The sequence below is a fragment of the Sodiomyces alkalinus genome (assembly GCF_003711515.1).
Source record: "Sodiomyces alkalinus F11 unplaced genomic scaffold SODALscaffold_11, whole genome shotgun sequence".
NCBI classification, from domain to species: Eukaryota; Fungi; Ascomycota; class Sordariomycetes; order Glomerellales; family Plectosphaerellaceae; genus Sodiomyces; species Sodiomyces alkalinus.
Genome location: NW_021167089.1, coordinates 1,024,004 through 1,044,368, shown reverse-complemented (window position 1 = coordinate 1,044,368; position 20,365 = coordinate 1,024,004). Strand labels below are relative to the sequence as shown.

The 20,365-nt window shown below is 52.0% G+C and overlaps 8 protein-coding genes across 8 annotated transcripts in view; 6 read left to right on the top strand and 2 right to left on the bottom strand.

Moving 5' to 3' along the window:
• SODALDRAFT_320842 (regulator of nonsense transcripts 1) overlaps positions 1-1,519 on the bottom strand; it is a gene marked incomplete at both ends in the record, with an annotated part of 3,560 nt that extends 2,041 nt beyond the window's left edge. The window contains 2 exons of the mRNA XM_028609567.1: positions 17-1,123; positions 1,230-1,519. Of these exons, the coding sequence (XP_028463336.1) occupies positions 17-1,123; positions 1,230-1,519 (1,397 nt within the window). The remainder of the gene's footprint in view (positions 1-16; positions 1,124-1,229) is intronic.
• A 940-nt stretch (positions 1,520-2,459) lies between these two features.
• Positions 2,460-3,591, top strand: SODALDRAFT_320841 (brix domain-containing protein; the record flags this gene model as incomplete). The annotated part of the gene is made up of 5 exons (XM_028609566.1): positions 2,460-2,465; positions 2,519-2,776; positions 2,847-3,166; positions 3,229-3,360; positions 3,420-3,591. 5 exons carry the CDS (start codon positions 2,460-2,462, stop codon positions 3,589-3,591), a joined length of 888 nt encoding a protein of 295 aa, XP_028463335.1.
• A 1,304-nt stretch (positions 3,592-4,895) lies between these two features.
• On the top strand, positions 4,896-7,135 carry SODALDRAFT_328896 (t-SNARE). The gene is made up of 3 exons (XM_028610795.1): positions 4,896-5,466; positions 5,613-6,134; positions 6,316-7,135. Exons 1-3 carry the CDS (start codon positions 5,392-5,394, stop codon positions 6,664-6,666), a joined length of 948 nt encoding a protein of 315 aa, XP_028463334.1. The 5' UTR covers positions 4,896-5,391; the 3' UTR covers positions 6,667-7,135.
• A 647-nt stretch (positions 7,136-7,782) lies between these two features.
• Positions 7,783-9,925, bottom strand: SODALDRAFT_283840 (import receptor; the record flags this gene model as incomplete). Its single annotated transcript, XM_028608434.1, has 3 exons — positions 7,783-8,018; positions 8,120-9,569; positions 9,737-9,925. 3 exons carry the CDS (start codon positions 9,923-9,925, stop codon positions 7,783-7,785), a joined length of 1,875 nt encoding a protein of 624 aa, XP_028463333.1.
• A 706-nt stretch (positions 9,926-10,631) lies between these two features.
• SODALDRAFT_68997 (hypothetical protein) lies at positions 10,632-11,826 on the top strand. The gene is made up of 2 exons (XM_028615586.1): positions 10,632-11,463; positions 11,515-11,826. The coding sequence occupies exons 1-2, from the start codon at positions 10,760-10,762 to the stop codon at positions 11,627-11,629; spliced, it is 819 nt and encodes a 272-aa protein (XP_028463332.1). The 5' UTR covers positions 10,632-10,759; the 3' UTR covers positions 11,630-11,826.
• Positions 11,827-13,718: 1,892 nt separating this feature from the next.
• On the top strand, positions 13,719-17,626 carry SODALDRAFT_363364 (hypothetical protein; the record flags this gene model as incomplete). The annotated part of the gene is made up of 6 exons (XM_028614550.1): positions 13,719-13,761; positions 14,686-14,873; positions 14,912-14,996; positions 15,061-15,179; positions 15,246-15,988; positions 16,093-17,626. The coding sequence occupies 6 exons, from the start codon at positions 13,719-13,721 to the stop codon at positions 17,624-17,626; spliced, it is 2,712 nt and encodes a 903-aa protein (XP_028463331.1).
• Positions 17,627-17,798: 172 nt separating this feature from the next.
• Positions 17,799-18,594, top strand: SODALDRAFT_68970 (hypothetical protein). Its single transcript, XM_028615585.1, has one exon. It carries the CDS (start codon positions 17,971-17,973, stop codon positions 18,496-18,498), a length of 528 nt encoding a protein of 175 aa, XP_028463330.1. The 5' UTR covers positions 17,799-17,970; the 3' UTR covers positions 18,499-18,594.
• SODALDRAFT_381684 (hypothetical protein) lies at positions 18,360-19,295 on the top strand. Its single transcript, XM_028615180.1, has 3 exons — positions 18,360-18,828; positions 18,925-18,956; positions 19,071-19,295. Exons 1-3 carry the CDS (start codon positions 18,739-18,741, stop codon positions 19,177-19,179), a joined length of 231 nt encoding a protein of 76 aa, XP_028463329.1. The 5' UTR covers positions 18,360-18,738; the 3' UTR covers positions 19,180-19,295.
• Positions 19,296-20,365: the final 1,070 nt, after the last annotated feature.

The window sequence follows — 20,365 nt, the reverse complement described above, 5'->3', positions numbered from 1 at the left end:
AAGCGCTACTACATACAGACTCAGCGGGGTTTGCAGGACGGCCCGGATGGCGGCGATCTGCGACTGGTTGAGGTCGGGCAGGCCGGGAGCAGTAAACTTCTTAGGCAATGTTGTCTTCATCGGCGCAGCCGCAACCTCGCGCCCCAGGAGCTTGTGGACAATGTAACCAGAAACGCTATTGTCGTCCACAGCAAAAGTGGCCATCGCGTGCTGCATGCGATCGTATGAGGTAGCCTTCCAGACGTAGTCTACCGAGAAGTTGTGGGTGCACTCAGTGGGCACCTTGTCGTTACCAGATTTACGTAGCTCGAGCCTAACTTCGTCGGATTGGTTGTTGGGGATCTTGATAACGTATCCAACTCCCTCCCAGGCCGGACGAAGCTCTCCCTTGTAGCGCAGGCGCATCTCATCACCCACCGCCAGCTTGACATCTCCAGATTCTATCTTGTGGAGTTCGAAGCTGGCTGTGGGTTTGTTGTTGAGACCCACGTCCCACCGCACTTGGAGGCCATCCTCCGATTGAGCCTCTTTGAGTTTCTTGTCGTAATCAGACTCCATCTTGACCAAAGGACCGAAGATGTTCTGGTATTGATAGGGATCGTCGTACTTCAGGAGTACCGGGTGAGGCTCATCCTCAATGTTGGCAGCCTTGGCAAGATCGGCAACGGTGGCATTGGCATCCTCCTTCCAAAGTTCCTCGAGTTTGGCCATCATGGGAGGGGTCATATGACGGGCGCGCAGCTGCTCAGCGTCGGACGGAGCGGCCACGAGCCAGGGCAAGAAAGCGCGCTCCTCGATCAGGGGCTGCCAGCGGGAGATGTCCCAGCTCATGTCCTTGGACGAAGTGCTCGCGGCGCATGGCTGTCGACAGAGAAGGACGACCACGGTGTCTGCTTTGGCCGGGATGAAGCCAAGGAGAAAGACATTTTTGTTGCCGCAGTTGTAGCACTCGAGAATGGTGTCGCCCAAAGTAGAGTCGGGGTGCAGTTGAACTTCTTTATGACGAGCACGGACGAGGTGGTTGACGATGTGGGAGGACGTCGTGTTACCGCGCGCGCTGCAGAACCACTTACTGCAGCCCAGACATTTGACAACGGAAGCAGGAGAGTGAATCCCACAGTAGCTGCAAGGATAACATGATTAGCCAACAGACGGTTTCCCATTTATGGGACTGGAGGCAGAAGAGCGGTAGGAAGGAAAAAGGAAAGGCCAGAGGAGAAGAGACTCACGCGCAAGCATGGGGAGGGAGTTCTTTCTCTTCCTCTTGAGGCGCTCCTAGTTTCAGATCACGCACGGCTCCAACGGGCGCACTCGTCAAGCTGTCATTGTCGTCGTCGTCGTAGAGCTCGGTCTGATTGTCGTCGTCATCGGCGCGTCGGCGCCCGCCTCGGCCAAGTTTCCCGCCATATAGAAGACTCTCATCGTGCTCAAGGGTCGACAGGTCGTCGGCGTCAGCTTTGATGGCCGCAGCCGAGTCGGAAATCAGATGATTTCCAAGGTGAGTAAACGCTCCCTCCATCGTAACGGGGGCGCGCGGGAGTTTCGAAGGCTATTGAAGGTAGTTTCTGGCGAGAGGGCAAACAACCTTTGACAAAGGATCAAAGTCAGTGAGGCGGATGTTCAGATGGCGAGACGAAAGACGGAAGGACAACAAAAAAAAAGGGGGGGGAGAGCAAGATTGGCAAGAGGGGCAAGAGGGGCAAGAGGGGAAAAGCGAAGCCATAGAAATAGAAGCAACAGCCATAAAGCCACAAAAGGAATGAATGCGTGTTGTGAGTGTGGGTGTGGCAACAGACAGCGTCAACCTAACCCGTCCCAGGAAGGCCGATCGGTAATTGTAGTCCAACTCACCTTCAACTGCCAGTATTCGGTATATTTGGTTGGCTTCGGCGTCGCAGAGCCTTGAGTCGGCTCAGGTCGTACGGAGAAGGGATTCGGGAACTGTTTGGAGGACGGGAATCGTCACATCCTACCGACGAGCTGACGTGGGACAGGATTCGGAAGTCAAGTCCCGGATAGTACGGCACTCTGATGTTACCGTGCCAGTTTTATGTTTTGCTTCTCTTTGAATTGCGATCGCAGAACAGACGTGGCAGACGTGGAGAAGGCTCAAGAGCGTAGCCGCAGAATTGATGGTGACTCTTGGAGAACATTGAAAGTGAAGGTCGTGGTGGTCCCTTGCAAACTCCCCACTTGCCTTTTTTTGGTGGGACGCCTTTATCGCCATGTGACGTCGGAGCTGATAAGAACCGATAAGCTCGGTATTTCCTCGGCCGCAGACGATAAGAAATATTTCTCGAGGGGCGGCAGACTAAGGGAAAATGGACGACAGCAGCACAACACCACAACACCACAGCGTTAAGCAGGGATTTTCACTACAGTTCTTGGAATACGGATATATTCTCTTTTCTGTTCTTTTCAGATAGAATTACACACTGCGGCATTAAACAGGTCCCGACATGATTGTATGTATTTTGCATAGTCTCGCGGCGCAATTCTACTGACACTAGGCCAACAGCGAAGACAAGCCCGCCAACGGAGGGATTACCTCTACCGAAAAGCTCTCCAGCTCAAGGAGGCAGAGACGACCGAAAAGCGTGCGAAGCTTAGAGAAGCCCTAGCGTCTGGAAAGCCATTGGATCCATCCATCGCGAAGGAAAGGGCGTTGCGGAAAGACTACCAATATGACGAGTCGCGAGATGTCGAGGGGGCCGAGGTGATGGATCTGGATGACGAATACTCGGTGACATCGGGCTTGAGCGACCCGCGCATTCTGGTATTGCAATTTCTTCTCGGGATAGACCCCTGCGGTTCAATGGCATCGATTCATCTAACCAAAGAACTAGGTTACTACCTCAAGAGATCCCTCCAGCAAACTCTCCGCGTTCTCCAAGGAAATCAGGCTATTGCTGCCAACATCGGTGCGCCTCAACCGAGGAAATCTTATTTTGCCGGATCTCGTCAGGTCATGCCAATCAAACGGCCTCAGTGACATCATCCTCCTTCACGAACATCGTGGAAATCCCACGGGTCTCACAATTAGCCACCTACCCAACGGGCCAACCGTCTCGTTCAGCCTCCACAATGTCGTCCTCATGCACGACATGCCACGGAATGGCACAATATCTGAGGCGTATCCGCATCTCATTTTTGAAGGGTTCAAGAGGTTGGTGAACTCCGTGGCGGAGGAGCGGTCGAGAACGGTTCATGGACTGACAGAGTGCGCAGTCGACTTGGCCAGAGAATTGTGACCGTTTTGAAACACCTTTTTCCGCCACGGGAACCGATAACGACTAAAGCTAAGATGGGCAACCGAGTAGTCACATTTGTGAACAACGAGGACAGTATTGAAGTCAGGCAGTAAGTGTCTTCATGTCTTTCAGCCCAGGGCACACGCTCTTCTCTAACGATTATAACAGCCATGTCTTTGTTCGGACCTCGTACGATTCTGTCGAGCTTGCTGAAGTGGGCCCGAGGATGACGATGAGGCCCTTCGAAATCCGGGCCGGTACCCTTGATAACAAGGATGGCGACGTGGAGTGGCACTTGTCGCAATATACCCGAACTGGTCGCAAGAAGAATTACCTCTGAGGTGGCCGGAAATGGCAGTCATGGGATGGCTCTGCGGAAAAAAATTGTATAACTCCAATATATGGAGGAGCCCCTGGATTGTGTCTGTGGCGTACGTTTCACCGACAGGTCGAACCACGACGAGAAGGCATTCTCTCGTGAAGACTGAGATGACAGACTCGTACAGGAACATAGTGAGGGATTGTGGTTGAAGAAGAAGGCCTGGTGGCACGTCCAAGGCCTCAATGAGCTCATTGCCCAGGTCTTAAAGGAGATGAGGGCAGTTCACGTGCAGAGCAAATCACCCAAAGCTCCCATTACTTGTTGGGAAAGCTCAATGACTTAGCGTGTACAAAGACACAGAGGGGGGCCCGACACATTCGTACAAAGGGGCATTGCGCAGATGAGGCTCAACCTTTGCGTGGGAACACAGCGCCAAGAGAAAGTGACAGGAGGAGCAGGCGGAAGACAGGCTTAGGGCAGAGATGACTGTCCGACGCGAATGATACCAGAGTCTTCGGGAGAGAAATACCAGAGATGTTTGTTATCGAATGTCAGTTTCGCTTGTCAGTCCTCCGAAGGCTGACATCGGATAATCCAACATCCACCGCAAGACAGCCTGGGTCACTCTGATCAAAGAAGTAGTGTACAGATCAACAAGCAAAGCATGCAAACCGATGGTAGGTTGCTATGAACCAGTATCATGAGGACAGCTGCCCTTTATTTTGGCATAGACACCATTAATTTGCCCCTGAAAGGGAGACAATGATATCGCGGTAATTATCTCACAACCTCTCTGGGTAAGGGATTCATCGACCAAGAACCTCTACTCCGTACCTTAATTACCTACCGGTTTAGGGGTTTATAGGACAGAGCCCGATAACTGGTCAGACTATCGAGAGTCTTAGAACTTTAGGTCGACAGAAACCTCTCTGTTCTGGCTCTGGTCAGAGTAAAATAAACGAGCCTAGCAGCTTGCTTATAGACGCTTCTAGCATAATAAATATTTCGTTTCGTTTTGTTCACCGTATTCTGGAAAGCTTGGGTTTACTTCAGACGGAAGTCCACTGGCTACTTCGCACAAGCTTTTCCCCCTGCTAAGCCACATGTGGGTCCATATTGCTCCGCCTTTTTAAGGGGATGGATCTCTCTATTGTCTCGATACCTTATATTGGTGGGAGTACGCACCGTACCCGTCTGGCACATGTTCTAAGACAAAGTACAACATAGTATACCTTATTAGGTAAGGTAGTACACCGTCCGTTGGTACTTTGGTCTCGTACAAACCTGACCAACCACCTTCGTGTTGGCTTCACCGTGTTATTGCCTGCCACTCGCTCGAAGTTCTCTATCGACTGCTTCCGCCTTCCGAAAAGAGACCGCAAGTCAGTCCATCTCAATAATTACATTGCTTCTATTTTGCACAGAATACCACGAACTCTTCTACTCTTATTCAAGTTGCCATTTGCATGTCTAGCTGGTCAAAGTGAGCTATACACTTGCCACCGCCACGACCAGAATTAGACAGGGTATTGGAAGGCTATCGTGGATGAGTGCCACAGCGTAACCAGGGTGGCTCCAACGCCATAAGCGGCCAATCTCCAACGTCACCAGGCAAATTGCACTCTGCTGCCATCTTCCCTTCCGAATTATTTCTGGGCCAAAATTCGTTATCCAGCCTGAATTGTTCTGCGCGACTTTCAGAAAGAAACTTGCGCCCCAAAGAATTCATCGATTGCTACTCTCCCCGAATTCCTTCTCGACACCACACCACCCGCGCTTCTTCTCTAGTCCGCCCAGGTTGCCTAACATTCTATCATCATGTCGTACGGGCAGTATAACAACAACCCTTACGCCCAGGCGCCCGCTGCCGAGGGCGGCTACGGATACGATCAGGTACGGTTCCATCAAACCTCGTCTTTACTCCTTTTCCTTTTCGAAACCCCCCGTGATTTGCCGCCTCGTTGTGTCGCAATTGATTGCCCCCCTGGGCGACTCGACCCGCTCCCGGAAAAACGCCCGTTAACGGTTCTGTCTCTCAGGGTCAACAACATGGCGGAAACAACCAGTACGAGATGCAATCCTACGGCCAACAGCAGCAATCAGGCGGCCCGGCCACCATCAGCCAGCAAGACTATCTCAGCCGCGTCCAGTACCTCCGAAACGAAATCCGTTCCCTGACGTCCGACATTGAACATATCGCTCAGCTACATCAACGCGCTCTGGCGTCTACCGACGTCTCTTCGAATCAACAGCTCAATCAGGCCGTCTCGCAAACCCAAGTCCGTAATACCGCCATCACCAACGAAATCAAGTTCCTTGAGCGCGATGCCGCCCGTACCACCGACTCCTCCCGTGCCTCCAAGCAGGCCCAACTCAATTCGGTCAGGAAGACATTCCAAGACGAGCTGCAGAAGTACATGCAGATGGAGAGCGACTACCAGCGTCGCTACAAGGATCAAATCGCCCGCCAATATCGCATTGTCAACCCGGACGCCTCCGAACAAGAGGTTCAACAAGCCACCGAGGCTGACTGGGGTAATGAAGGTGTTTTCCAAACAGCGGTATGTCCACTTCCACTTCCACTCCCCCTCCCCTTCCCTTTCTTTCCCTCTTCTTCTTTCAATGGCTCTTCAGGTCCTGGGGCCTTTCAAATGCGCCTCTCCAACTTCTCCCGCCTTTCCAAATTTCGAACAGTCACACACACGCTGACTGCTTGGCCTTCCCGGCCTTCCCCTCATACAGCTCAAGTCCAACCACCTAGGACAAGCCAACTCCGTCCTCGGCAACGTCCGGGCCCGCCACAGCGAGCTGAAACGCATCGAGCAGACACTCGCCGAGGTGGCCCAGCTGTTCCAGGAGATGGCAGTCCTCGTCGAGCAGCAGGAACCCGTCGTGGACGCCGCCGAGCAGAACGCCCAGTCCACCGTCGAGAACCTCCAGAAGGGCAACGAACAGGTCGAGGTTGCCAACAAGCACGCCCGCAATCGCCGTAAGCTCAAGTGGTGGTGCCTCTTGGTCGTCGTCCTTATCCTCCTCGCCATCGGCCTCGGTGTCGGTCTCGGCATTCACTTCGCCAATAACGCGACCAACTAGAAATCCGATTCTGGGTCATGTGAAAAGAAGAGAGTTTTACGCTGGACAAAATGGGGAGGTACATACGGTCGGTCAAGTGATTGCCACTTGGACTTTTTGTTGTGGCATTAGCCACTGGAACTTCTTGGGAACGGCGACATCATTCCTCCATCGACATCCATCTGTCATGGGTGATTTGGATTAGCTCATGACAATTTTGTGATTGTTGTCCGAGGAATAGCGAGTCACTGCACATCAGATGGGTTCCGGGAGTTTCTTATTCTTATTCTTTTCTTTTCTTTCTACTTTGCTTTGTTTTGCCTTATGTCATGTACTTTTCTTTTGCGACGCTGTTGCCGGTCCGCTGCGGTTCATCGTCGCGTTCTGGATGACTGGGAGTACCTAGAAACCACCTTGTACGTACCTAATTCGAACGACCTATTCACGACGATTAAACTTGGCCCCTACCTTACCTTAGGCAGAAGCTCCTACCGCTATCTTGGCCGCTTGCAAAATGTGTCCATACTATACCGCGCTATTTGCTCGAAATCATGGAGTTCATCTTGAATGCTGCGGGAATAGGAGATAATTAAGAGTTACCTTGACTAATATATACAGATACCATCCCAGAGCCACGCGTCTTCGTCCCCCATTCCACCGTTCCTAAACATGGGAAATAGGCCTTCTGGTGGCCAAGACGGACCCAGTAAGACAATACATACAGAGATGGCACGCCCCGAGCCTGGTCCGAATGCAGACTTACGTGGGGCATGCATCAACGAACGAATGTCAGGGGCAGCCCTCAGACAATTATGCCCCCCCCCCAAAGGTTCAATATACCCCCCGTTTTTGTTTGCCTAGACAGGCCCTGGTCTAATGGTGGCAGACCCTCGAAGGAAGAAGACATGAGACGCACTTCCAATCCCTTTGCTTCGCCTTCCGATGTTCACCCTTTCCCTCTTCTTTCTACCTTTCCTACCTTTCCTGTACAAGTTACACATCTTACAGCTCGAAATCATACACTGTCCCCGCACTCCGGCGAATACGCTTGGATCTTAAGTGAGACGCCGAGCCAGTAAGAAAAACCGCGGCATGGCACCAAGTTCATCAAGGTCCCCATCGATCGGTCATGCGGCTCTACCGGCCCAGAGCAGGGTTCATGCCCTGCAGCCGAGCGGCCAGCTTGGGATACTTCTCTTGCACCAGAAGCTGGGTGCGTGTAGCCTCGGCGTATGAGAGGGCGTTGACTGTCTCGCCTTCAGTGCGTGCCAACTCGGCGGCGCGCTCGAAGTACTTGAGTGCCTCGGTCACCTTACCCTGCTGGAGGAGCAGCTGGGCCATGGTGGCGACGGCAATATCACATTCGGGATCGACTGGACGTGCAGGTTAGTAGAGTGGACCAACAGGCAGTAAAGGTCAAGCAGCCCTAGTGTGTGTGTGTGTGTGTGTGTGTGTGTTTGGGTGGGGGACTTACTGATGAGAGCCTTCTCGCACAGCTTCTCGGCCTCGGAGTAGTCCTGCTTTTGCTGGAACAGGCAGAGCGCCTTGTTGATAAGCGGCAGGACATTCATGGCCATGGGCTTGGTCTTCTTCTCCATCTCAATCGCCGTGTCAAACTTCTCCACAGCTTCCTGGTAATTGCCCTGATCCAGGAGCAGCTCTCCGTAATAGTTGTACACATCAGGCACCTCCTTAAAGTTCTTAATGCACCGGCGGAAGGTAGACATGGACGATGCGATGGAACCCATCTTGTACTGGGTCACACCGAGCTGAATATGGGAGAAAATGAAGTCGCGGTCCAGGTCGATGGACTTTTGGTAGTCCCTGGCCGCGTCGGAGAACTCGCCCTTGATGAAGTGCAGCTGTGCGCGATGGTAGTAGATATCGGGGTCCTCGCTGTTCTGCTCCAGGGCCTTCTCGAAATCCTCGGCGGCTGCGTCAGCCGCACCCATCTCGAGACTCATGCTGGCGCGCTTGATGTAGCTCTGGGTCATGGACGGATCCAGTTCAATGCTCTTAGTCAAGTCAGCCATGGCATCCTCGTGCTTGCCGAGCAGGCATCGGAAGGTGCCTCGCAAATTGTAGCCGAGGGCTTCATTTTCGCCGAGGTCTCCCAACTCGAGGGCCTTGTCGAATGCCGCTCTCGCTTCTTCGTAGCCATCGCCTGTGCGCTTATCCATCGCCTTCAACCCGAGCTGTAGTTGACCGGGGCCAGTCTCCTCCGAGAGCTCCACGGAGTCCTCCAGGCCGGCAGGACGAGGCTTAGTACGGAAGCTCTGCAGGTAGTTGCCGACAAAGGTATGGGACGGCAGCTTGACGGGACGGTTGGCGATCAGCTCCTGAGCCTTCTGCTCGGCGAATTTCTTCAATAGACGTTCAACGGCCTCGGCACTACTCTGGTTCTTGAAGCTGTCGATGATGCACGAAGCAGTGAAATCGAGCAGAGCCTCGCCATACATCTTTAGATGCTCGTAGGCGTTGGCTCGGCGGTTGAGAGCCTTGACGTACTCAGGGTCGAGGTTGGTCGCAGCGGTGGTATCTTCGACAACTTTGTTCCACTCTCCCAAGGCGTTGTAGCAGGCGGCCCGGTTAGAGTAGAAAATGGGGTTCGCCTTGCACAGAATAGCCTTCGAGTATAGGTCGATGGCCCGGTTGTATTCCTTGTTGCCGTACGCCTTGTTGCCGGCATCCTTAAGCTTCCCGGCATAAGTGTCTCGTTGCTCTGGTGATAGTGTCGCTACGAATGCCTCATCGATCTCGGGCAGCTCGTCGGTGCTTTCGACACTTGTAGGCTTTGGCTGCGATGGGATTTCTTTCTCCGGTGCTGCAGCCGCCTTCTCTGCTTCTTCGGCTGCTTTCTTCTCGACCTCCTTCCTTTTCCTCCTCTCTTTCTTGCTGAGCTTGGGAGCACCGTTGTTATTGTTCTTATATCGCACATCAAGCGTCAGCAAAAAAAGGCGACGGACTAGACTAAATGACGCCGTTGCATGGGCGCCAATTGACGATAGCACTGGGTTGGCTAGACCTCTCTCATCGGGGTTGTTCAAGGAGGGAGGACAATTTCAAGGTGACACGGGAAACAGGAACATACCGAATCACTGTTAAGATAGTATACGACACCAGCACCAGTGAAAACAACAGCAACGCCAGCAATGGTGTAGACAACAGCCTTGTTCTCGGATGCCCATGTGGTGATACGATCCCAGAGTGATGACGACTCGACGGGAACGGCCACGGGCCGAGCGACCGTGGGAGAAACTGAAGGTAGAGGATTGGACATGACCACCGACTGTGTGTAAACAGGCCAAGGATGAATTGAGAAAAGAAAGATAAAATAAGCCCTAGAGAAAAGTACCGCGAAGAATCGCACAATTAATGGGACCAGTGGTGGTATGGCTCAGGTCGATGATGGGGGTCGCAAGTCTGGGAGCTTGCTGAGGTCGCGGTTTGGGCTGAATGATTACTTCCGCGCTTGGGATTTTTTCCTTCACAACGCAACACTTATTAATAAGCCGACTCCCTTCGTCATTGCTGCACAAATTACCGGTAATACCTATTCGTACGAATCTTGATGATTAAATAAGGCAGTGGGCTGGGCCAATTGAACACGGGTACTAGTGGCTCAAGAAAGTGTACAACGTAGGTAATTACATACGGTACCTACACCTACTATACCTTACGTAAGGTATCTTAGGTATGGTACCTTTGGGTACAAACGTACCTAGGTATGGGTTGTAAATCGGCAATTTGCACTTCCAGGTTCTTCAAAGAAGCCAATGTATTTTGTAGGGTGGTCACCAGGAGATCCGATGATCGGGGTGCCTGAAGAGATCCATAGATCCAGTACTACCTCTTAATCAATCAATATACTCTGCAGAATTCTCGCGATATCGATATCCTCCTTCTTCGACCACCTGAAAGCCTCTTCCTATACTACGAAGCAACGAATGCTCTGTCTGGTCGGTTCCATCTGAAACGGACAACCGCTATCACATAATTACTCGGTGCTCTACGTCCTCGTACAGCACTATCACACCACCTTACCTTACTCACCATCATCATTCCCGTATCCTTTCAATCACGGCGGTACAAAAACACTCTTGTGTTATTAATAATGGTCCATTTCTTTCAGCTCTTTACTTCTTTACGGTATGATACCACCCTTTGCAGCATACCAGACAAATATGCCGGCGGTGCGGACTGGAACTTCAAGAGCCGGTCACCTCTCTACATGTTGGATTACCACCGGGACCGGATGCTGAGAGCCGCTACCCACTGGGGCTGGACGGCGGCCATCGAGTCACTTCAAGGGGATGCTGGCCTGGCACGTCTCACGGAGCTCATGGAGCCTGCTGCCTCTACCAAGCCTTCGCCCCTGAGAGTCAAGATCCTACTCACCAAGGACGGTCAACTCTCCTGCGAGATGGGCCCGACACTGAAAACATCACTCCAAAACCTTTTCCCGTCTCGCCTTCCGCCCCCCGGTGCCGCCAACCTCGAGGGCGACCCGTTGAGGGATCCCATTTACGATGTCGTGCCGGACTCGGCCCAGACGGCGCGCTCTGAGTTCACCCATTTCAAGACGACGGAGCGCTCTATATATGACGGGGCGCGAAGTCGCGTCAGTATCCAGCTCACTGACCTGAAGGAGGTTCTTCTTGTCAACAACGCAGACGGGTCTATCATGGAGGGCAGCATGACGACCCCGTACTTCTGGAGGGACGGCCGCTGGGCCACTCCTCCAGTGCCTAGTAAATTTAGCTGGGACGCGGGTAGCGGTGGTCAGGATGGGACTTCACGACGATGGGCCCTCTCGCGGTAAGTCTATGGTCGTTCCCACTCTTGTTCCCTGACTAAACAGATGCGCAGGGGCTTGGCCGTAGAAGAAGTTGTTTCTGTGGATAGCCTGGTGGATGGGGAGGAATGTTGGATCAGTAACGGTGTCCGAGGATTCTGCTGTGGTCGACTCCGGCTGAACCCGTGATTTTCTTGTCCCAGAAATGTTTGACGCTGCCACGCTGAGTACAGGTGGAAAAGGAAATCGTCGCGCACCAGGGACCTGGGGCACGGGTGCCAGTACTGCGAGTGGGTTCCCCAAGCCTACAATCTCTCTTCATTTGAGCTCTCGAGCTGGAGGCGTTTGGGTTGGCCCCTTTAACTCCCTTTATTTACGATGACCGGTTGGGCACATGCGGCTCCTCGATGGAAGAACTCGGTTCAGCGGCCCAGAGTGTTATCTCGAAAGCCCCTCATCTTTAGCGATTACTTCTGCAATCTGAGATGAACGACATATACACCAAATCGCATCCGTTACAGATCTGCCCTACACAAGAGATTCTACACATTTGGGCGGGGAGAATCTCGTGCATTATGGAGACATGTACACTGTGAAGAGGTGCATATCGTGGAGGCCAGTTAGTTGCGACGGGTGGGACAGCGAGAGCAAGAGGTTTCTCGCCCGACGCCGATTCGCCAGAGTCCTCCTACCGCTGCGAGAGGGATGGATATACATAATGCAGCATCTGCAGGACACGTAGTCCGAGGGAGGCTGACATGTTGACGCCTAATAAAGTCCTGAACGAATATAAAGAGCGAGAAGGACGCCGCACCCAACCAGACCGCTTCAACGTCGTGTATGTGTAGTAACGTAAAAGAAACATGATTTACCTTCTCGTGGTACTCAGTGTCATCTCAGTGTCATCTCAGTGGTCATCTCAGTGGTCATCGGTAGCTGCCCTACATGTTGAAGAAGGATCGTAGGTGCAAAGGGTACAACTCGCCCATGAGCCCGCCTTCTGTCAGTAGGATAATGGATTTCGCCATAGGAGGAGCATGGCGTCCATGTTCGTGTGGAAATGAGGAGGTCTTCTACATGCTCCCTGTTTGAGGTTGAACAGAATCAGCTCAGCTCACCACGCTACAAAGGTTCAGGATGTAGAAGCTCTCAGTGCCTTAGCCATTTGAACTTCACCCAAGCAGAGGATCTTTACTCCAAACCCTTCTCGAATAGGTACATACTGTAGCTGGCAAGGCGTTCCTAAGGTACATATCACTCTACTGTATTTATTAATGACAACTGATGTACAGTACCTCACGTACCTCAATGTACCCGACCTCCATTTCACCCGCCAGTCAGCCGACCGGCGACCGAGAGTTTGGTTGTGAGGATACGACAAGCCCTGCGGCAGAGAGCGTGGTCGGCTCATACTTTAATTGACACGAGTTGAGGTACGAGATGACGCTCCCTCAGAAGAAGGGCGGGGAGGGAGGGTTGTTTCTTTTCTTTTCTTTTCCCTTACCATAGCTTAGCCACCAAGCTACCCCCTCCGTACAAGCTCGACAAGTGTCAGGAGGCAAAGTATCAGTTTGCGGCATGGCGTCGTTCAAAGTGACCCAAGCCCATCCCACGGGGAAATAAGGCAGAGGAAATTACAACAACCATGTATGTAGATCTGCAAGCAGGTGTGGTATCCGCTTGGATGAGAATATGCGGATATAGCAGAACGCTCAATCTGCCAGTTGCTCTAGACTGCGAGACACATGAAAAGGACCTGCGGCGAGAATCCATCTGTTCACTAAGGTACCCTACTCCATAGATAATTTACTACCTATCTATCCATACATTATGTTCAATTCATGGATGTCATGTGCAGAGTGTTTATTGAGCGATTCTTCAACTAACTACTTCGTATGTGAGCTGTATGAAGCACGGAGCTACATATTCGATTGTGGTTGAACAAGACTGAGCTGAGAAGCTCATGGAACGGTCGGATTGTTATTAAGCTCTGACAGGGCATTGAGGGAACCAGACGGAACAGAGCAATTGGCATTTCGTAAAGTGGTCGGCCAATGAGAGCTCTCCTTTTTGTGTGTCTGTCCCGGCATTCGGAGGTATTTAAACACACAGAGATACGTACCCAGGTAGCACCAATTCCTCGGCACCGACGGATATGCAATGTACGCATACTAAGGTACCTTAGATAATTGCCCAAGAGAAGAAGAGCCTGGGCCAGGTTCTGAAGTGTACCATAGGTAGGTAGGTACGTGTAGGTAGCTGTACGAATAGTGTGTGCATGTATCCCAAGGCGGACCGGACACGAACAGTGGAGAATATTGGTGGCACATACCTACTTCGTACAGTGTAGGATACCTAATCACAGCGCCTAATCCAGATGCCTGCAATAGAGACTAAGAGGGGGCAGGTATTGGAGGGAGGAGTACCGTAATTACCATCAGTCAAAGGTACTGTCAGATCACAAATAAAGTGCCGAAAATTATATATATAGAGAGCCGTTATTCCAACTGTAGTAGCCGCTTATTCCGACTATAGTTCGGTTATAGACAGACCCATAAATTTCTATTTCGGAATCCTATCTTCCGCACATAACGACGTACGGTTATAATAATTATTAATAACTACAATATTATTTTCAGCTTTTTATATAGGAACTAATTTAACCCCTTTATTTAATTAAATATAGTAGTAGGGATAATCTTAATAGCTCGGAATAAGATAATCTTTTAGCGCGGTAAGCTTTAAAAGGTCTATTACGGGTACTACTACTATAGAAGTTATTATTATACTACTAAAAAGCAGTATAATATAATAAATAGATAGGTCGATTAATTAAACTGAACGCTTTAAATAATTATACGAGAAAATAATTAAAAAAAAGTAAAAAGTAGACGGATATTACTAGCAGAATAGCTCTAGCCGTAATAGACTTAACGCTTTGAAAGATAGGATATCTGCCTAAAAGCTATTAGATTTATCGGAATAGAATCAGTTTACTAGAGCGCTAGACTTCTAACTATTAGAAAATAAATAAGGTACAGAAACTTATATATATATATATTTATCTAAGTAAAGTCCGTGGTACTTCACGGGGATATTTAACTATAAGGAAAAACTAGGGGAAATAAGTATGGATATATAGGAATAAGGTACCCTATAAGTCTAATATAATGTGATTTGTCACACCTCGATAAGGTGGCTGTGGGCAACTGACAGGTACAGTAATAACTTCGACAGAAGACAAGGGCTAAAATCTTCCTCGTCCCGATTTCATCACCACCCGACATCTTATCTCCACCCTGGCCAGTCTTGTGGCTTCCCCCAAACCCCCCAAAAAAACAACGAGTCTTCCTCGTCTCCCATCCTCATTTTTCCTCTCGGGAATTTGCACTCATCCCGCGCACATTATCTTGTTATCCTCCGTGCCGCGGCTGTGCTCCTGCTCCTGTCTATCCTCTGCTCTTTCACTAGATGCAGAGAGACCCGACCACAGAGGAAAGGCCCCCACCCCCTGACAAGCGTCCAACCACGAAGAGGCTGCTTGCTAGCTGGACCGGTCGGTTCTTGTCTTCTTCAAGCTTTATTCGACTTGCCTCCCCTTCTTCTTCTGTTTTCAAAAGTCGCTCGACGTTCTTTGTATCTTTGCCGCAGGGCGGCGGTCGTTGCCTTTGTTTCCTCATTCGACGACACCCGGGGACGTTCACTCTACCGACTCGTCACAACGGACAGTCAGCTACTGGTGTGACGTGGGTAAGACGACGCCCTTCGTCACACGCCGCATGATTCACTCGTCAACTCCTCCCAGCCTCTCTTCCCCTCCTCCGTCTCCGCTTCAACCTTCGACTTTGTTTCCTGCCTGAGGAGGCGGCTAATCACATCCATGTCGGCTTCCCGACGCAGTAAGATGCTCGGGCGGAGACGACGGGTTGAGGATGAGGCAGAGGAAGAGGGGCCCCACGATCACCTCGAACTTGACGACGACTCCTTTTCAGAGGGCTCCGCGCCAAGCGACGACCGTGACCACCACGCCGACAGCGATACGAGTATCATCGATGAGAAATCGCCCGTCACACCCGACGCCTCCAAGCCGAAGCCGACCGCTAATGGTGCGGAAAAAGTGGCCCAACCTGATACCAGAGTCCCCTCGGACACGCAGCTGATGACGCATGGCATCCCTATTGCCGACAAGGTTGACGGTGATGGCTTGGAGTCGCATGTCGAAGATGCTGCCGTGTCGAAACCCAGCTCTGTTCCTGCACCCCAAGATGCTCCTGCGCCCCCCCTCGTGCCTAACGGTCCACTGGTCGTCAGCTCGAACTCAGCACCTAAGCAGCCGGCAGAGCCTGTCGGCGAACGTCGTCGCCGTGAACACGAGGAATACAGGCGAAGGCGGGACGAGGACCCTGCGTTCGTGCCGAATAGAGGGGCCTTCTTTATGCACGACCACCGTCACGCTGGTCCTGCTGCCAACGGCTTCCGTCCCTTTGGAAGAGGTCGCGGTAGAGGTCGCGGCGGCGGTGCCATTGGAGGCCCCTTTGCTCCGATTAAGTGAGTCTGGCCTGTGTTTGGTCTTTTTTCTTTTCTTTTGTTTTCTTTTGTTTTGTTTTCTTTTCTTTCCCCGCCACCCAACACGGAGCTGACGAATCTCTCAGTCAATTTCAAGGCCCCTCTGATCCCCTGACAAGCAACCAATGGGCTCATGATATGCACGATGTCGTTGCCAACCCGGCGCCCCCAAGATACAGCGGTAGGAACGTAGCGCAAGATGAGGGCCCGCCCAACGGGAGCGGCATTATTCCGACATGTCCACCCAATTCAACGCCAATTAACCGGACGATGTCGACCGAGAAACATCTTGGGAATGTGCAGGTAAAGGTGTACCTTCCTTTCAGCAAACAGAACCCGACCGCGTTTTCAATGCCGTTTAAGCAATACACAAAATTGCCTGATCATCGGCCTCCTCTCCGTCGCGATAAGCCGGTCCGAATCTCTCTGCCCGACAATCCGCCAAGGTACATCTTTCCTGCTATCGACAGGTCGTTTATTTTCATACCCCGTGCGATGCGGCCTAACCAACAACGCGCACGCGCGAAGCCCCGCCCCGGTCTGGGCTCTGTGGGAGGTTATTCACGGCGCCCGAGCGTGCTGGGCGGTAGCTTCTATGGCAGTACCTACTCTCCCAGCATTGCGCTCAGCCGAAGATCGTCCCTTGCCCATGATGGACGTGACTACGTGTTCTCCCCCACTGGTTCGGCCATCTCGCGGCCTCCGATCCCTCCCGAAGGTAATAGGCCTGTTGTTCGCCTCCCGCCCGCGGCTCCGCAACCCCAGCCTCAGCCTCAACTACAACCTCAGCTTCAGCCCCAAATGTACGGAGGGCCCGATATGGCCGCGGCCTCCGGACCTACGGCCCTGCTTGCCGAGGCTTCCATTAGCGACCTCCCGCCGCCTCAAACCCATCCTCTCCCGCAGAAGCCGACCTTCCATGAGAACCGTCGGCCCCTCCCCATGCATCAACCGCGACCACAGAAGACTGTCTCTGTTGCCGATATCGAATTGAACCAGCCTCCTTTTCAGCAGGCTTTCCACCAACAGGTTCCTGTTCAGGTTTCAAACGGTCTGGGGCAGGAGAGCCACTCGCGTCAACCTTCTTACCAGTCCCAGCAGTCTGCCGGGACTCCGCTGCCCCATATTCCAGAACGGGCCATCCACGCCCCGCCATTTCAGCCCAACGCCTACCCGCCGCAGGGCTACTACGGGCCCCAGCAGTACCCCATACCTCAGCCTCAGCCTCAGCCTCAGCAGCAGCAAGGCTACTACTATCCACACCATACTTACCCGGGCGCCGCCATGGCCCCTTCTGCTGCACCTGCGCCCTTCAATCCGCCCTCGCAGCCAGGACAGGGTCGGGTCTACGGCCAGCCGCATACACTTGACGCGCAAGCAGGCCAGCAACCCGGACAAGCCGGGCAAATGGGTGTTGCGCCTAACATGGTGGCGCAGGAGGTCAACGGCATGGTTTATTATTACGACGCTTCTCAAATGCCTCCTCCCATGGATGCGTATCCGGGCTTCCAAGCCCCTCAAACATACGGTACAGGCGTCCCAGGGATGGGAGGTGTGGTCACACCCAGTCCTGACGGATTCTTTTACCCCCCAGCCCCCATCGTTTACTACCCGCAGTAGACCGATGGGAACTTGCCGCCATATTCCTTTTACCTATGATGACCTACCCGTCTACCACTGATTCATCTGCCCCTCTCTTTGGGTTGGCCTCGTCATGGGCCTCGACCACATATCCTGCTATTCTGGATACAGTATTGCTACTTGGGCGGAGGGGACTCATTGCTTATGCTCTTGAAGGAAGGACTGATGAACCAATTGTTGGGCCTTTTCATTATCGCTAACCGGGCATCTTGCTAGCTTCTACACATAGCAGTGTTATTGCTAAGGATAAAACCTCATTGTGGGAACGTGTTGGAAAAAGGAGCTAGGAAGTTGGGCGCCGAAAACTGGGAATAAAGGGGGCAATGGGTTTCCAGTGGAGGACTACACAATCATCCTTGTTCGACGCTTTCCTCGTACTCAAGATATCTGTGTTCGATTCCTGCCCCCTTCTTTCCTTTGCTTCCCCGCGGTGGTCACCGTCGAATGGTCTGACAATTGCATTACCGATTTGGCTTTCGTTTTTTTGGGGGGGAGTCTTGACGGGTCATGGAGGGAAAAACATGGGCGTTGGGGGGGGAGTTGTTGGGCGTTCGCCCTGTATTCGTATTACTGTAGCTGTGTTGAGTCTTCGTACCTGTTCACTCTTAATTACGAAATCGTATTCCCAACCAGAGGTGCGTAACATATCTCTTGCTAGCTGTATACTGATTATTAGTTCACGCCGAATTTTACTCCGCCTGTCCCAGGGGCTAGCGTCTGGCTCTGGTCCTGGAGAAAATAGAGATAGCAATCGCTCATCTCACATCCCACAGCGGCCAGCACTTTTCTTGCACAGGCAAAAATCAATGGCAGACTTCTCAGTACTCGGTAATCGAGCAAGAGCCAGCTAGTTTTAAGCCGAAACGGGTAATACTAGTTAGTTATCAAACCCTATATCAGGTGGTTGTATTCAAGGGAGTGCGTATTTGCCACATGTCAAGGGCCGTTTAGTCTGTCGCAGGCTGCGATTGGGAATAACCCAGGGCGTTGAACGCGATCAGGAAGGGATGCAGAGGTAACAGAGCGGGATGATAGAGGGTTAGTCACGCGATATCTCCCCTACCTCGATACCTTAAGATGCCGGTAGGATCATGGGCGTCGGTTACCGATATCAGTGCACATTGGGACACAAGTACCAACAGGGGAAAGAAAAGGAAAAAAAAGGGACAGAGATGGGGAGAGTGAGAGAAAACACGGGCTGTTGGAGGGTACGTTCGCATATCATGATTCGAAGATTTGCGTTAGCCTGGGCGAGGAACTAGGGAACTCCGTCATAGTCCCGAGACAACGTTGAAGTTCAGCCCAAGCTGTGCCAGACTTGGAACTCTAATCGCCGCTATGAACTCTTCTCTTTCCATACCCTGGGATATAAAGGAGGTTGTCCAACCTTATTTATGATGCTAAGTATGCAGGCCCATGCGAGAGTTTCCCTGGAGCTCCTGTGCTCTAACAAAACGTTTCGTGAGAGCGGCGAGACTCACCACGGGAACGACCGGGCCGAAAGTCTTGAACCGTCCTCCCCGCTCACCTGAGCTTGACCGTGACCATAGATACTGCAGTAGAGTAGATGTTACGGGAACACAACATGCAGCTTCTATCCCGATATAAAATCACATCCAACCCATATTTCGTTCCCTTGAAGTACCAGTAACACCGGCCCAGAAAAAGAAAAGGGGATGACAAATGTAAGAAAACGGCGTCGACAACGGCGTCGTATCGATCCATTCACATGCATATGACCTACGGATAAGTAGCGCAAGAAGAGAGAGGTGCTTTTTTTCTGATGAAGCCGGTTGCTGAGTTTGATGCTCTCGAATGCTGAGCCGCTTCAGGTTTGTTGAAACCGGGATGGAAGACCGGCTCGACTTGATAGGTCCATTGTCGGGACCTCGAAACCGACATACCTACGTTGTACTTACCTAGGTACCGTAGGTACTGAGCAATCCCAGTTCGCGGAAGAAAATCTTCTGGCTGCGTAGCCCGTAAGGACGCCCCGGGCACAGAATCAGAGAATGGGAAGACAAGAGTGAGAAACTGGGCTCTGGGTGAATGGGATTCTGGCCGTAATTAACGAGTTCCTACCGTTCTAGACCTGTCTCATCTCATTTCCGTGGAAGGATGGGGACGGATAGACCTGAGACAACTCGTCTCGTTACTACGAAGTACTCGTTCCACAACATTCACACCCTACAGGAAAACCCAGGCAATCGGCGAACGCTTTGATTCCAACACAGCGTATTCAGGCCAACGAAGTAGGTAGTAAAGCAAGGCGACGGCTGCGCTCCCCCTCAACTCCTCTTTTACTTGTCTCCCGTTTTTTGCCATCCTATCAAGTAGAGAACTCGGAGAGTCAAGCCGGCTGCGTCCTCGGTGCGACTAAGTGATCGGAACTCAGGCCGTCCATGCTGTACCTATGACGAATGTCACCGATGCTCCATTTGCTTCAGGTTGTGTGACGTGAGAGACTACCGTATCCGGAGAGTGTGACTGGGCTGGAGAGGTACTGCGCCATGTTACGGTACGAAACCCGATAAAGTCTTGTTGGCTGCGAAGTACGGAAAACGGTACGCAAACGGTGTTAGCCCGAGAACGTATGCGAGCTCCTTTCTCGTCATCGCCACGCAGGTAGACCCCTCGGCTGCGTGGTCAATGAATATACCAAAATGTATTTGTACCTAATTTGGTGTTTCGAGAGGCAAGCTCGAAGTACGTGTAATA

Excerpts from the sequence above, each read along its gene's own strand:
- SODALDRAFT_328896 (XM_028610795.1), top strand. The coding sequence starts at position 5,392 with ATGTCGTACGGGCAGTATAACAACAACCCTTACGCCCAGGCGCCCGCT. Across the intron at positions 5,467-5,612 it reads GCGGCTACGGATACGATCAG|GGTCAACAACATGGCGGAAA; the intron begins GTACGGTTCCAT and ends TCTGTCTCTCAG. Across the intron at positions 6,135-6,315 it reads AAGGTGTTTTCCAAACAGCG|CTCAAGTCCAACCACCTAGG; the intron begins GTATGTCCACTT and ends CCCCTCATACAG.
- SODALDRAFT_68997 (XM_028615586.1), top strand. The coding sequence starts at position 10,760 with ATGGTCCATTTCTTTCAGCTCTTTACTTCTTTACGGTATGATACCACC. Across the intron at positions 11,464-11,514 it reads CGACGATGGGCCCTCTCGCG|GGGCTTGGCCGTAGAAGAAG; the intron begins GTAAGTCTATGG and ends ACAGATGCGCAG.
- SODALDRAFT_68970 (XM_028615585.1), top strand. The coding sequence starts at position 17,971 with ATGGGTTTCCAGTGGAGGACTACACAATCATCCTTGTTCGACGCTTTC.
- SODALDRAFT_381684 (XM_028615180.1), top strand. The coding sequence starts at position 18,739 with ATGGGCGTCGGTTACCGATATCAGTGCACATTGGGACACAAGTACCAA. Across the intron at positions 18,829-18,924 it reads AAGGGACAGAGATGGGGAGA|TCCCGAGACAACGTTGAAGT; the intron begins GTGAGAGAAAAC and ends ACTCCGTCATAG. Across the intron at positions 18,957-19,070 it reads GTTGAAGTTCAGCCCAAGCT|AGTTTCCCTGGAGCTCCTGT; the intron begins GTGCCAGACTTG and ends GGCCCATGCGAG.